The 14,182-nt window shown below is 43.9% G+C and overlaps 1 protein-coding gene across 1 annotated transcript; it reads left to right on the forward strand.

Moving 5' to 3' along the window:
- Positions 1-6,503: 6,503 nt before the first annotated feature.
- il10ra (interleukin 10 receptor, alpha) lies at positions 6,504-13,446 on the forward strand. The gene is made up of 7 exons (XM_018748524.1): positions 6,504-6,859; positions 8,875-8,995; positions 10,052-10,227; positions 10,526-10,668; positions 10,905-11,076; positions 11,766-11,884; positions 12,325-13,446. Exons 1-7 carry the CDS (start codon positions 6,790-6,792, stop codon positions 13,285-13,287), a joined length of 1,764 nt encoding a protein of 587 aa, XP_018604040.1. The 5' UTR covers positions 6,504-6,789; the 3' UTR covers positions 13,288-13,446.
- Positions 13,447-14,182: the final 736 nt, after the last annotated feature.

Below are 14,182 nucleotides of genomic sequence, written 5' to 3' on the forward strand. Positions count from 1 at the left end.
AATCAGGCAGTCATACTAACTGCTCTGTTTTCCTGTGGTATTAGAGTAATTTAAAGGATTAAACCAAGACTGATCCAAGTAATACTGTATCAGGAATGTCTGTATCCTTTGAGACCGCACAATGCTGACCCCTCAAAAGGGGAACATTAAAGAAAAAATATTCACGTTAGAACAGGGGGGTGCGGTGGTGCAGTGGGTTGGACAGGGTCCTGCTCTTCAGTGGGTCTGGGGTTCGAGTCCCGCTTGGGGTGCCTTGTGACAGACTGGCGTCCCGTCCTGGGTGTGTCCCCTCCCCCTCCGGCCTTACGCCCTCTGTTGCCGGGTAGGCTTCGTGACCCCGTATGGGATGAGCAGTTCTGAAAATGTGTGTATTTACATTAGAAAGAAGTATAAATTTTGCTTAGTCCCAACTATTGTTTCAACAGGGTGTTCCTGAACAGGGGGAAGGAAACCGGCACTGTTTGTGTGTGTGTGTGTGTGTGTGTCTGTATGGAAAGGCTGTTGTTTCATAGTAAAATCATCCTGTTCAATTAATGCAGTGTGCATTATAGCCTTTTAAGCTGCCAGCCTGAGTTTGAACTCTTACAGGAGACATCAAAAAACTTTCATATATCATAATTTGAAGCTCAGGCCATGTATATAGCTCTCCGGGTGGTATACAGATGAGTGGCACAGCAAGTCGTGCTGCTGTCTCACAGCACCTGGAGAGTGCAAGAGGATGTGGGTTCGGTCCCCACTCAGTCGCTGTAGAGTTTGTATGTTGTTCCCATGTCTGTGGTGGTTTCCTCCCACAGTCCAAAGAAAGCTGTTCAGGTTCACCCATAGTGTGTGAGTGGCCGAGAGAGTGTATTCCACTGAGGTATGGATGAGGGACCCAGTGTAAGTAGTGTATCTAGCAGTGTAAGTCACCGCGGTGAATAAGGTGTGTGGGCTGGTAACACTACATAGAGTTCATTGGAAGCTGCTTTGGAGAAAATCATCTGCTAAATAAATGTAAGATCCCACCCTTATCTGCATGTCCTCCAGATTACCTTGAAAGCCAGATACTTCTTCACACATAATATAGTGATTAAATCTTCTTTCCAAATGGATCAACGTCCTGCTTATTAATATCTCTAACGAGGTGGGTGAGTTTCTGTATGAATAAAGATGGCAAAGATTTTAACAGCTTTTGCCCACAGAAAACTTTTGGATGACGGAAAACAGGTTAATCATATCAGCGCCAGTGACAATAAAGGGAAAAGCCATTTGCAACATTTTGTGTTCCCCATGTTAGAACTACAAAGTTAAGAAGTACCTCAACGTAAATGACGATGACGGCACATCTGAAATATCTGTTCTGATTTTATGATATCTTTTATGTGGAAAGCGAGTGCAGCTTCCGATAGTGCAGAAATCTGATATAGCATACAGAAAAATCCACACAGACGTCAAGCTGTGAATAATGTAATGCACATCTTAGTGAACCACACACACACACACACACACACACACACACATTTTCTGAACCGCTTGTCCCATATGGGGTCGCGGGGAACCGGAGCCTAACCTGGCAACTCAGGGCGTAAGGCCGGAGGGGGAGGGACACACCCAGGACGGGACGCCAGTCTGTTGCAAGGCACCCCAAGCGGGACTCAAACCCCAGACCCACCGGAGAGCAGGACGCGGGCCAACCCGCTGTGCCACCGCACCTCCCTCTTAGCGAACCATTTACCATGAAAAATATGACACAGGGATAACCTTACAATTTGTCTTATTATTTCAGTTCATTTTATTAATTTGTGTGTTTGTTTATTTATTGTTTATTGTTTGCAATTATATGGGGGTGCGGTGGCGCAGTGGGTTGGACCACAGTCCTGCTTTCCGGTGGGTCTGGGGTTCGAGTCCCGCTTGGGGTGCCTTGCGACGGACTGGCGTCCCGTCCTGGGTGTGTCCCCTTCCCCCTCCAGCCTTGCGCCCTGTGTTACCGGGTAGGCTCTGGTTCCCCGCGACCCCGTATGGGACAAGCGGTTCTGAAAATGTGTGTGTGTGTGTGTGTTTGCAGTTATGAGATTACATTGATTTTTCTATAGTGCTAGAATATCTTGAACATACAGCGCTGAATGTCATATTTTAGATCTCTGATCATGTTTGTTCCTATTAAAGGTTTTGATATTATCCCTGGGGGTGCAGTGGCACAGTGGGTTTGGCTAATGCGGGTCTGGGGTCCAATCCCTGTTTGGGGTGCCTTACGGCAGACTGGCAACCCATCCAGGGTGTATCCCTTGCACCCTGTGTTGCTGAGTAGGCTCCAGCTCATTGTGGTCCTGTTTGGGACAAGCAGTTATAGACATTGGCTGGTTAGTTGGATATTAACACTGTTTCTCAATACATTTAAAGCAATCTATGAACTCCACGAAGTCTTGGTAAAATACACACTGCTATTTTACTTTCTTATGTTGCATTCATGGTTGTGATCAGAGCTGTTTTACCATGCTGTTGTATGCTTTCTTTTACAAGACGTGTTAAAGTTTCTGTGCTGATTTTGGTATGTTATTAACTGTCAAGAAATCAGGCAGCTTCCAACTAAGTGGAACCCCACCAACATTCATCCTGCACTGGGCAGCCAGGAATAAAAAACCTTTGTGGTCCTGGAAAACCTTCTTCAGAGAATCAAGGGCAATGTGGTACCTGGCAATCGCAGCACTGGAAAAGTCCCGCCGTCAACCTGTGAGCAGAAAGAGCAGAGCTTGTGTCATCAGAGCCCCCAGCTTCTCTGATAACCTTTACGGCTGTGCAGAGTGGGGACTGCTGTCGATGTCATGTGGTCTTCGTTTACTCACTAGCTACTTTATCACGTCATCCTTTGTAAAACACACGCGCAGCCTGAAACCGCTTGTCCCGAGCCTGATCTGGTAGAGTGGGGCGCTGGCCTGGAGGGGTGAGGGGACACAACTCCAGTTCGTCACAAGGCACGCCAAGCAGGGCTCGAGCCCCAGACCAAACAGGAAATGGGACCTGGCCAAGACCACTGTGCCACCACACCCTCCTCTGTAAAGCAAATCCACTGAAATAACCATGTCATTGTAAGGGCAATGAAAACCAGTATTCTGGTTTCAACATTCTCAGCAGATGTTTGACATGGAAGAGCCAAGTTTGCCTCATGAAACAGCCTTGGGTGAGGAGACTGAAGGGCACACATTGCTAGAAAGCCTATCCTACTCTGTGCCTATGAGTGTCTGTTCAGATGGAGGAAACCAAAGAAAAGCAATCAGGTTCAGACTTCCATAAGGTTCTTTCTTTCAAAGCAGCTCTTCACACTTCTGCTCGATGATGACTCCTCACTTCCCCTCATGAAAGCTGCAGTACACACATACATTTGTCATGTGCAAACAAATCAAGGTCATGTTCCAGAACAAACAAAACCTTGTTCATGAACATAAAATAATGTTTGCAGTTTTTTTATTCTTCCTCTGCTTCTTGACATGCAACCGCCTGCTACTGTTCGGTAAACTCAACAAAGCAGATAAAACTGGTGAAGTTTCATAATCAAAGAAGTTTTCAGAAAAGATTCACATGGAAAGTTTTATACTTCCCCTGCAAGAACAAGTGGTCAAACCAAAGCCAAGTTCTTTATTCTGAAAGTAAAAATGAGTCACATATCTTGGGTCACATACCCTGTTCAGAACATCCTACATGCACTCTTGGTTTGTGATATACTAACTGCTGGATCAACAACCTCCTCCAAATGGCGAAGTACCATTAATTCAGTGAGCTTCAAAACAAAGGAAGAATCAATATTTGCCGAAAGCAGGCCCTCAGCATGAATAAGAAACACTAAAAGGCTCTAAAAGCTTTTATTATACAGACAATATTGACAATTGGTTAAATGAGTCTTATTAGAAGTGATTTACATTTATTCATTTAGCAGACGCTTTTCTCCAAAGTGACGTACATCTCAGAGAAAATATAATTTGAGCATTAAATTAGGAGAGAGACATAGCTGCAGACACGCGATTCTTAAATAAACCTAGTTTGTTTCTTTCCACTTTATGCACTGATGTTCATTCCTTGAGTAGGTGCACAAAACTCAGGATAGACTAATCCTGATCATCTTCCTACAATTTCTTCTTAAATTTTTTCAAAAAGGTACACATTTATTTACATTTACAGTTACATTAATTTTTATAACAGACGCTTTTCTCAAAAGAAATGAACCAATGAACTCTATGTAGTGTTATTAGCTCACACACCTTATTCATCAACTTACACTGTTAGATACATTACTTACACTGGGTCACTCATCCATACATCAGTGGAACACACTCTCTCTGTGACACTCACACACTACGGGTGAACAGCATATCTTTGGATTGTAAATATTTACATACAATGCAGGAGTAGCGGCTGTGTAAAGGCCTATCTGGGGATGATCATAAAGTTACTATGCATGAACATTTACACCATACATAAGCTTGAGAGATGTTGGGCGAAGTGAGTCTGGAATAGGTGAATTTTCAGGCCCTTCTTGAATGTAGACAGAGTTTCAGCAGTTCTGAGTGAGAGGGGGAGGTCATTCTACAGAACCAGAACCAAGAACCTTTGCAATTTCAGCTGGATATGTGGCAGGCCTGTGCACCATTTTGGAAATTTTTTAAGTTATGTGAAAATTGTAAAGCTCTTTTAAGGATTATGGAAATATGCAAGTAACATAACACTACTAACTAGTCTTTAAGACTAATAACTAGTCTTAAACCAGTCAAACATTGTGTTATTTCTGCATGATTATGCAGTAATTGTTTTTATGTTGACATTATACAATCTCCCCAAAACATCTCCTTTATCTGGGCAGAGATGTAGTTGGATGGTTTCACTTTGACAGTTTCATATCCTTAATGAAAATTGCAACGGTAGATGTTATTAGGTTATTTTTCACATGAAAGCTGAAGATAACACAAAAGCAAAAAGTCATAAGATTAGGATGAGGTATTTGGCTTTCGTTTATATAAACAAAATTCTGTAGCATTTTGGAGAAAAAGAGTTTTTTGGCAGCATTTTTTGTCATACGTCTGGCAAAATGTTGTGTTTAACGGTGACCAATAGAGCCTCATGCTAAATGGATAAATGAAGATCCAGGTAGTTTCAGAATGAATTTGTTAAGCAGGCCATAGAGACCAGTTGTACACAACCCGAGATAAACCGTATTTTAGTTAATTTATTCAATCAACTGGAAATAAAATAAAGTATCTGTGTTTTAAAACTGGACACTGGTTATATATTAAATAGCAAAATATTTCTGTATACATTTAATACAACTGTAAATCCAGAATGGGCAGTACGGTTCTGCAGTGCGTAGTGTCAGTGCCTCACACCTTCTCAACGTGGGCTTGAATCTAGCTCGTTGTGCAAATCATGTTCAGCTATGCTCTGCCCGTATTTGCATTAGCTCCCTCCCTGTGCTTCTCTTTTCATTCCACGGTCCAAAGATATGTGTTTCATATGAGCTGTTGACTGTGAATTGCCCTTAGTGTGCGTATGTGTGAGTGAATAAGTGTGTGTGTCACATCACTCTGCTATGTAAATGTGTGGACAATTGCAAGGAGTTCAGTGCAGTGCATTTAAAGTTATTAGTCACCTTCGAGAGGGCATGGGGGTGCGGTGGTGTGGTGGGTCTGGAGTTCAAGTCCTGTTTGCGGTGTCTTGCGATGGACTGGCGTCCTGTCCAGGGTGTGTCCCCTTACCCTGTGTTGCTGGGTTAGGCTCCGGTTTGCCGTGACCCCACTTGGGACAAGCAGCTGTAGACATTGTGTGTGTGTGTGTGTGTGTGTGTGAGTCACCTTCAAGAAAGGTCTCAGCTGTGTTATGGCTGAAATATGTACGTTGTACATTGCTTGGAGAAAAGTGTCTGCTAAATGAACAAATGCAGAATTGCATTGTAACTATTCACCAAAGGAAACATTCACCAAGTAGGTGCTTGCTACCGAACTGTAAATGAAAGCAGAAATTAATAATCAACACAAAGCACTTTCGGCTTATTCTCTGTTCTCTGCTGAATCCACTAAGTGATTTTGGTTGTACTTTCAAATCCCCAAACCAATGTCACACACTGCAGACAGGGCACAACGGGCAGTATAGAGAAATTCCAAAGCCATAAGCGCAAGGCTACTGGACTCAAAACCTTGCTTGTAACTAAAGCATGATCCTGACTCTCAAGAGGAAAGAAAGGGTGCCGACAGCATACCTACAGGCCCCTGGGGACAAATAAGGTGCGGGCAAGGAAAAGCGGCTGTGCAGTGTAAAGGGAGACATATAGATTTGTCGCACAGTTACGAACGTGCATATATTCATATGCTCACAGAGAAGAGGGAAATATTTGCATGATATGTCAAAGTGCCATGTGAGAGAGAGAGAGAGAGAGAGAGAGAGAGAGAAAGCTAGAGAGAGAGCGGTAATGCTTTCGAGCAGGAAGCCCATGCCTTACAGAGAGTGACGGGGGGGAAGTGGGAGTACCAGTGACTGCCAAAGACAAGAAAAGACAGCACTCAGAGAGGAACAAGACATATTTTCAGTTAACCTCACATCTACAGGTCGTATCTGAGCTGCACAACATCCGCTCTTCAGCTTCATCCAAATGAAGGACCTCGGGCTTCTCTCGCACAGTTTGGAGCTGGGTTCTCACTGAGCAGCTCTCTCCTTTCGAGTGGTATGGACTGCAGAACCTGCTCCAGTTCGCAGTACGCGTGTGCGCCTTTAACGGAGAAGACAGGAATCAGCCGTAGATGAGAAGCGAAGGGCAATGATGCTCCATTTATGAAGATGGATTACAGATATTTCACTTGCACACTTTTTTCCTTCATACAGCTTGCTGTCTGTGTAAAAGGTAAGATCCAGTTCTAGAGTTTTTTTTACTTTCCAACATCTTTAATTTGCTCAACTGAGTTAATAGATACGCGGAACCTTGTCGTTATAAAGGTTAATGGAGACCAACAGTGTTGAGTTGTATGTATTGTTGATTTTTTATTTAATCTAAACTAACTAAAGTATACTGAGGGGGGTGCGGTGGCGCAGTGGGTTGGACCGGGTCCTGCTCTCTGGTGGGTCTGGGGTTCGCGTCCCACTTGGGGTGCCTTGCGACAGACTGGCATCCTGTCCCGGATGTGTCCCCTCCAGCCTTACACCCTGCGTTGCCGGGTTAGGCTCCAGCTCCTCGCGACCTCGTATAGGACAAGCGGTTTAGACGATGTGTATAAATAAAGTATTATACTGGGCAGAGAGGTGCGAGAATGAGATTGTGATGTAGGATATCCGAATCATTGTGTGATACGGTACTTTTTATTTGAATTAGATATTTTTGTTATTGGAATTGGTGGATTTTCTTGCTAGTGTCCCCACAAAGTATCAATCATTAACCTTCCATTAATGAACAACTAATCCCTCATATGTTACAAGGACAGAAACTGAATAGCTGTAGGTTTCAAAAACAAAAGTAAAAGCAAGAAAAATTTTAAGAATAAATCAAGAAATGATCTGTTATACATGCATATTTGCACTTTGTGTGTTATATATAATTCCAGTCAGATGGGATATATTAAGAAAAGGGACATTTTAGACTTTATCATTATAGATCTGGTGTAACACCTTCGTGAAAGCACTTTGTTGAATTAATCATTCAACAAAGTCTATTTGTTAAAAAATCTTGACATTTCCCAGGGAAGGTGGGATGATTTTTATTACCATCATGGAATTCACCAACATAAGTAACATTATCAAAACTTTTCTAGAAAAAGCTGACCATTGAGATGAGTGTCACTGAGAGAACTGTGGAATAGCCCACAATGTCATGGTTTTGGGAGGCATGAAAAAGAAGCTGGAAAATCCAATACTCCAGCTTCCCTTTTTTTAGTGGCACAGTCCTCCAGCTTACAATCGTGAGAAAATAAATGGCTTTTATCCTTATTAAAGGTATGGGCATCATTCTGAAAAAATACGCTGAAAACTGATTATTGGATATTAAACACCGTATTTATAGTTTGTCAGTGGTGAATGCTAATTTGGTTTTTTTTGAGTGACAGAAGCGGAAATACCTCATAAATGTCCAGAGACATACAGGGATGTATGTAAATGTAGAACATGAAAATTTCACAGAGATTGTTTTGTGATACCGTATTTGTCCCAGGGGGGTGCGGTGGTGTGGTGGTGTGGCAGGTTTGGCCAGGTCCTGCTCTCTGTTGGGTCTGGAGTTCAAGTCCTGCTGTGGGTGTCTTTTGACTCACTGGCGTCCCTTCATGGGGTTCTCCCCTCCCCCTCCAGCCTTCCGCCCTGTGTTGCTGGGTTAGGCTCCAGCTCACCGTGACCCCACTTCGGACAAGCGGTTTCAGAGTGTGTGTGCGTGTGTGTGTGTCCAGCTGCATTACAAATGGCTTTCTTATTGTTTTATTTTGTATAATAATCTGAATCTCACATCTAAGTATTCAAAATGCAAAAGCCTTGAAACACAGCAAGGTCAATATTTACCATAAAATCACACACACACACACACACACACACACGCACACACACACATTTTCAGAACCGCTTGTTCCATACGGGGTCACGGGGAACCGGAGCCTACCCGGTGACACAGGGCATAAGGCCGGAGGGGGAGGGGACACACCCAGGACGGGACGCCAGTCCGTCGCAAGGCACCCCAAGTGGGACTCGAACCCCAGACCCACCAGAGAGCAGGACTGCGGCCCAACCCACTGCGCCACCACGCCCCCACCATAAAATCATTTTTTAGATAATTTGCTACTGTATTCTCCCAGACACTACAATGAGGGTTCTCCTAGACCTTTAAATCCTCAAACCTTAGGGCACGAGTGGGCTCAATGGTTTGACTTTGTCTTTGTCTTTCAGGTCTGAATAAAACCAATCACCTTAAGGTGACCACGGCCATATGGGATGGAAAAGTGACACTTCGCTGGGAAGCTCCTGAATGGGCCCAACCACACTCTAAATATGAAGTTCAGTTTACAAAGTTAGTATCTGCCTGCCACTCTCACCCCTACCACCATATTTGTTTAATTCTTGAGTGTCAATCGTTCTTAGTTTAACTGAATGATAAAAATCTTATTTATTTATTTATTTTCTTATTTCTTTGAAATTTAATTTATTTATACCACAGGAACAAGATAATATACAGGTTGAGACAATTCATTGAGGGATTGCAAATATGTCCTCATACATACAATATATCAAAAGGTAACAACATATCTCAAGTGTGATTATGTAGTACATTTTAATAACTTCTAGAAGGGTGCCCAAATATTCCAGAATTCTCACGCAAAATCAAATGTCAATTTTTTTGGTGGACGAAGTTCCTGGTGTGGAGCACAACATTAAAATATGTTTCCTTAGCAACTATGTAACAGGAGCCAGCCTACACACCATAGCATCATCAAATGCTAAAGGGACTGTTTGTAGCATAGTGATTAGACCACATGGCTTTGGACTCAAAGGTCGTATGTTTGAATTTCACCTCCAGCTGCAGTACCCTTGAGCAAGGTACTTACCATAAATTGCTCCTGTAAATTTACCCAGTTATCTAAATGGGTAAATAATTGCAGGTAGATTAACAATGTAAGTTGCTTTGGAAAGAAGCATCAGCTAAATGAATAAATTTAAAAAAAGAGTTTGGGTTTTTGTTTAACAAGAGAATAGATGGAGACTAATCAGACCTTTTGTTAAAGGATTTTGGAATGGTTGCATGAACCACAGTCCAGTACAGTTGTATCTTTTCACATTCCAACAATAAATGCCTCAAAGTGTCCAGAGAGGTTTTGCATTTACAGTTCAGCTAAGATGACACATCCTGTAGAGACGCAATGGAGTGAAGTAGATTCTGTAGGTTTAGAGCATCATGAGGACAGAGTGAAGCAATGGAAAGTGGAAGGCCTGTCAAGAGGATTAGGACATCTGTCTTGTAACAGCTGGCTTGTGGTTAAAGACTCGTCATGGATTTGTATAAGAGGGAAACCACAGACTTATGTTACTCAGCAAAAATTAAAGGTATTGCGTGTGTTCTGATGTTCAGGAACACGGCACAATTCCAATGGGCGGCGATACAAAGCTGCAGCGTACCGCAGAAGACGGAGTGTGACCTCAGTGAGATCATCAACATGACAGCGTCTCTTTACTGGATCCGGGTCCGATTGTCCACAGGGCAGAATGTCTCTTCTTGGTCTAAAGTACGGGTTAGCCTCAGAGAGGGTGAGCATCCAAAGTCCTGAAAAGTCTTGATTTTTGGAAATGTAAATGTACTATTTATTGCTCCTACCACCTTTTCCAGCTCTCATCCATGTGCCATTTTTTCCTCTTATTTTACCACTTATCCTATTTTCTCTCTCTAAGGTATAGTACCGTGTTTTTCCCTTTGCTCCACTGCAAATGTTAACCTTTCCTCATCCAGCTTTTCTAATCAACCTACTTTGTGTTTTCTCCTGATTCAGCTCTTTGTCTCCTCTATTGGTACTGTTTCTCATCACTTTCTCCCTATTTCTTTTCCTAGGTAAGCTGCTGCCTCCCACCTTTTCACTGTCAGGAAATTCCTCGTCCTTGAATATCAGAATTAAAACTAAACCAGTCCTTCGTGAAATCTTCAAGTTTGGACTCAACTACCAGATCTACTTAAAAGAAAAAGGCAACGACAAGGTATGTTATAAACATTATTGTGACCGATACCATCGTGGGCGATTCCGTTCTCTTGTCTTACCACTCTCCAGTGTCTAAGTCTATGTCTCTGACCTTTAAGCTACTTACCATTTTGGAGCAAAAGTAACACAAAAGTAAATTTGGTTTTTAATTAACTTCTATTATGAAACAAGTTAGCGATCCAAGGATCAAGAATGATGTTCATGGTGTTTGGTCATGCATTGCTGGATCCGCAGGTGGTGCAGAATAAGACATGGCAGTGGCCGGATGATGAGGAGGGGTCAGATGTGAACTTTGACTTCCTGCAGTGGGGACAGGAGTACTGTGTCTGTTCACGAGTGGAAGACCGAGCAAGTTCGGTCAGCAGCGCGCTGTCATCGGAGCAGTGTCTCCTTCTGCCAACACCAGGTACGACACCTGCCTGCTCTCATCCACACCCCCATTTTTGTCTTCGGTGCCTGAAACCTTTTTGATGTCACATGACAATACTCCGTCAGTATGTAAGGCACATTGGTGTCTCAGATTTCAGACATCTATCACAGTCTGTAATGCAGAAGTACGTAACTGAACAATGTGGGCCGTGTTGGTTTTTGTTGTATTTCCACATTCCTGTAAACGTGCTGTTGAACCAAGTGTCCGTATTTTCAAGCGTATATCTCTAGGCGCCATCCGGTCGATGTCGACGCATGGTGACTCCGTGGATAGTTGTCCCAAGTTGTGTTTGGGTTTCAGTCAAACAACTAATCGTTGACAGAGTTGCATCCATAGGTGTTGTCAGTGTATAAATCTATCACATTGCCAGTCTTTTACATTGACCTTTGACCCTGCCAGACATGATGTCCTTTTCTAACGGTCTGTCTCCTTGCATATTGCGTCTGAAGTACTAAATTCAACATGTCGCTTTTCAAGTATGTGCCGGGGAACTTTATCCATTCCAGTCCTGGAAGGACCAAGCCTTTCAAGTGTGTGGCTGGTGTAAAAGAGCAAATAATTTAAAACTTCAGGGCTTTGTCATCCCAGAGCTGGAATTACTTGGCTGAAGTTTCCAGTTTCCTTAGCACTGCACCTTAACTGATGTTCTCCGCTCCTCCTGGCAGAGTGGTACTCATTCATGGTGCTGGCATTCGTGGTCCTGTGTGTTCTGGGAGTCCTGGTGCTGCTGGTCCTCTTTCTACGTTGCTTCCTGTGCCGGCCAGAGAAACTGCCTATCGTGCTGGTGAGTCAGCCCGCAAATATCTAGATGTATCATCATACTATAACAACCATATGACGATATTTGCAGTGGTACCATATTAAAACCTTGAAATGAATTACCTGATGTTTTTAAACAGTTGGGTATTCTTTGAAAGCGGAACAAATTAATAGAAAAGAGAGAGGAAGCTTAGCAACTGAATGTCAACTGAGATACGATCTACTTCTCTTTTCTTACAAAAGCCAAGCAGAGAGGGGAAAACACAGAATATATAGTAAAATGTTAAGTGAAAAAGTCACCTATGAGATGAACCACAACCAATTTCAGTTTCGTTGACATTAAAAAAGAATATATTTTGTTTTTCCTTCTCTTTTTCACACAGTGCTTGCTGTTTTTTATAATTCTTTCTCACACAGATGCTTCTTTGCATGGTCTCATTTAAGGACAATGTTTCTTTCCTTTAGAAATCCCCGGGAAGTGGCTGGAACCCCCTGACTGTGGGACAGGTTCCCGTGGAGATTGTGACCGACAAGGGGTTCCTGCTGCTTAGCAGGAAGGCTGAGGAGAAGACCCAGCGGATTCAAAAGATGATTGGGGTGGAGAAAGACATCGGGAGGCGAGGCAGCATGGACAGCGGGGTTAGTATGGAGCAGCAGTCATCGGACACGGACGGGGAAAGGACGGGAGAGGTGGAGCAGCAGCGGAAAGAGGACAGCGGCTGCGGGAGCCTGGCAGAGGGGGAGGGCAGCACCGGCAGAGGAGAGCTCACCAGGATGTCCATGCTGGATGAGAGGAACCACAACTGGAGCGAAGCTCAGCAACGCAAGGACACCGCGATGGCTGTGCGGTCACAGTATGGTGATGGAAGTCTGGAAGTAGAGAACTCTGGGCTAGGGCCTGAAGTGCGCGTGGCTTTGAACTACGCCCGCCGTGAGCAGGGTCCCTCCTTTATGCAGGTACGGGACAAAACCCCCAGTGACGTGGAGATCAGTGTCGCAGTCGCTGTGGGATACAGGCCAAGCCAGCTGGCATGCGTGTGCTCGGGCCAAGGTCTGTGTCTCTGGTGCCGAGTAGGCAGCCATCACGAGGCCGGGACCGAAGACAGCCCAGGGTCTGCCTCAAATAGTCTCTTCAAAGACAATTTAGGGTGCGCGTACAACACTACTGACCACAGCAGCCAGTACCGGGCCTCCTCGCCCCTGTGTTTCGAAGATGAAAGCCCGAACACGACTTGTTCCCAAAGCACACGGCTGCTTGGGAAAGAGGACATTTCGGTGCATCCCTTCATACTCCCCACAGACTCCACTGACAGTGCACCGCTGCTACAGTGTGCACCAGAGTCAATCCTGCTGGACAATGGACTGGATAACAGTATAAGTACCTTCCCAGGACTTTCGCTGCATGACATAGAGCTAACCTTCGGCTGACTGACTGACAACCCCAATCGGGGAAATAAGAGACTATTGTAACAGCGCTGAGGGGAGTTATAAGAGGTGTAAATAGTTGACATTAGTGTTCATGTATGTACATAGTTGTGTGTGTTGTTCTGATTGGTTGTCGTCCTATTTATGTTCAGTGTTCGAGAGGGGATTCTGGGGAGTTCCGGGGGAAACCCCTTAACCATGGGGTGCAGCAGGGGGGCTGGGAGTGACCCAGGGGGATTCTCCAGTGTTCTGTACCACTCATACGGTCTGAAGTGTTTTTGTTAAGATTGCTGGCGAAAGACATGTACGTGTTGAATAAGGAGCATCTTCCTTTTACCCCGACTCCTGAGCCAATTTCTAGTAGCTCCATGTTGGGACGCTACGCTATCATCACAGTACGGTTGTCTTTTTTGAAATTGCTATTGGGACATGCAAAATATGCATGCAAATAAATGAAGAAAACTTCTTGACTTCCAACCACTAGAGTAACATTCTGAAATTTCTGAATGACAGTACTGGCATCCCAGTAAGAGAGTGAGGTTTGCACTTCACGAACATGTTTACACAGAGTACAGTGCACCGAGGCCAGATCGCTGGATTACGAATGTCAGCTTGAGCACGTGGGAGTTTCCTCGCTGGCGTCAGCGGCTCCCACCACCATATCTGGAAAGTGGAAGGGTGTGGGTGGTGAGTAATAGGAAATGACTGAACAACTCATCAAGGAAGGGGCTGTTTTTTGATGAAAAGAAACAGTTTTAACGTACATTTTAATAACGACTTTAAAATGATTCAAGATACTGTGTTGTGTAAAAAGCATTTCTCATCAACAGTCTAGCATGTTCACTTAAACTACTTGCCGGCTCATACATAAGCGCTGTAAATGTTTTGTACGCGAATG

Source organism: Scleropages formosus, chromosome 10, assembly GCF_900964775.1.
Source record: "Scleropages formosus chromosome 10, fSclFor1.1, whole genome shotgun sequence".
Taxonomy (NCBI): Eukaryota; Metazoa; Chordata; class Actinopteri; order Osteoglossiformes; family Osteoglossidae; genus Scleropages; species Scleropages formosus.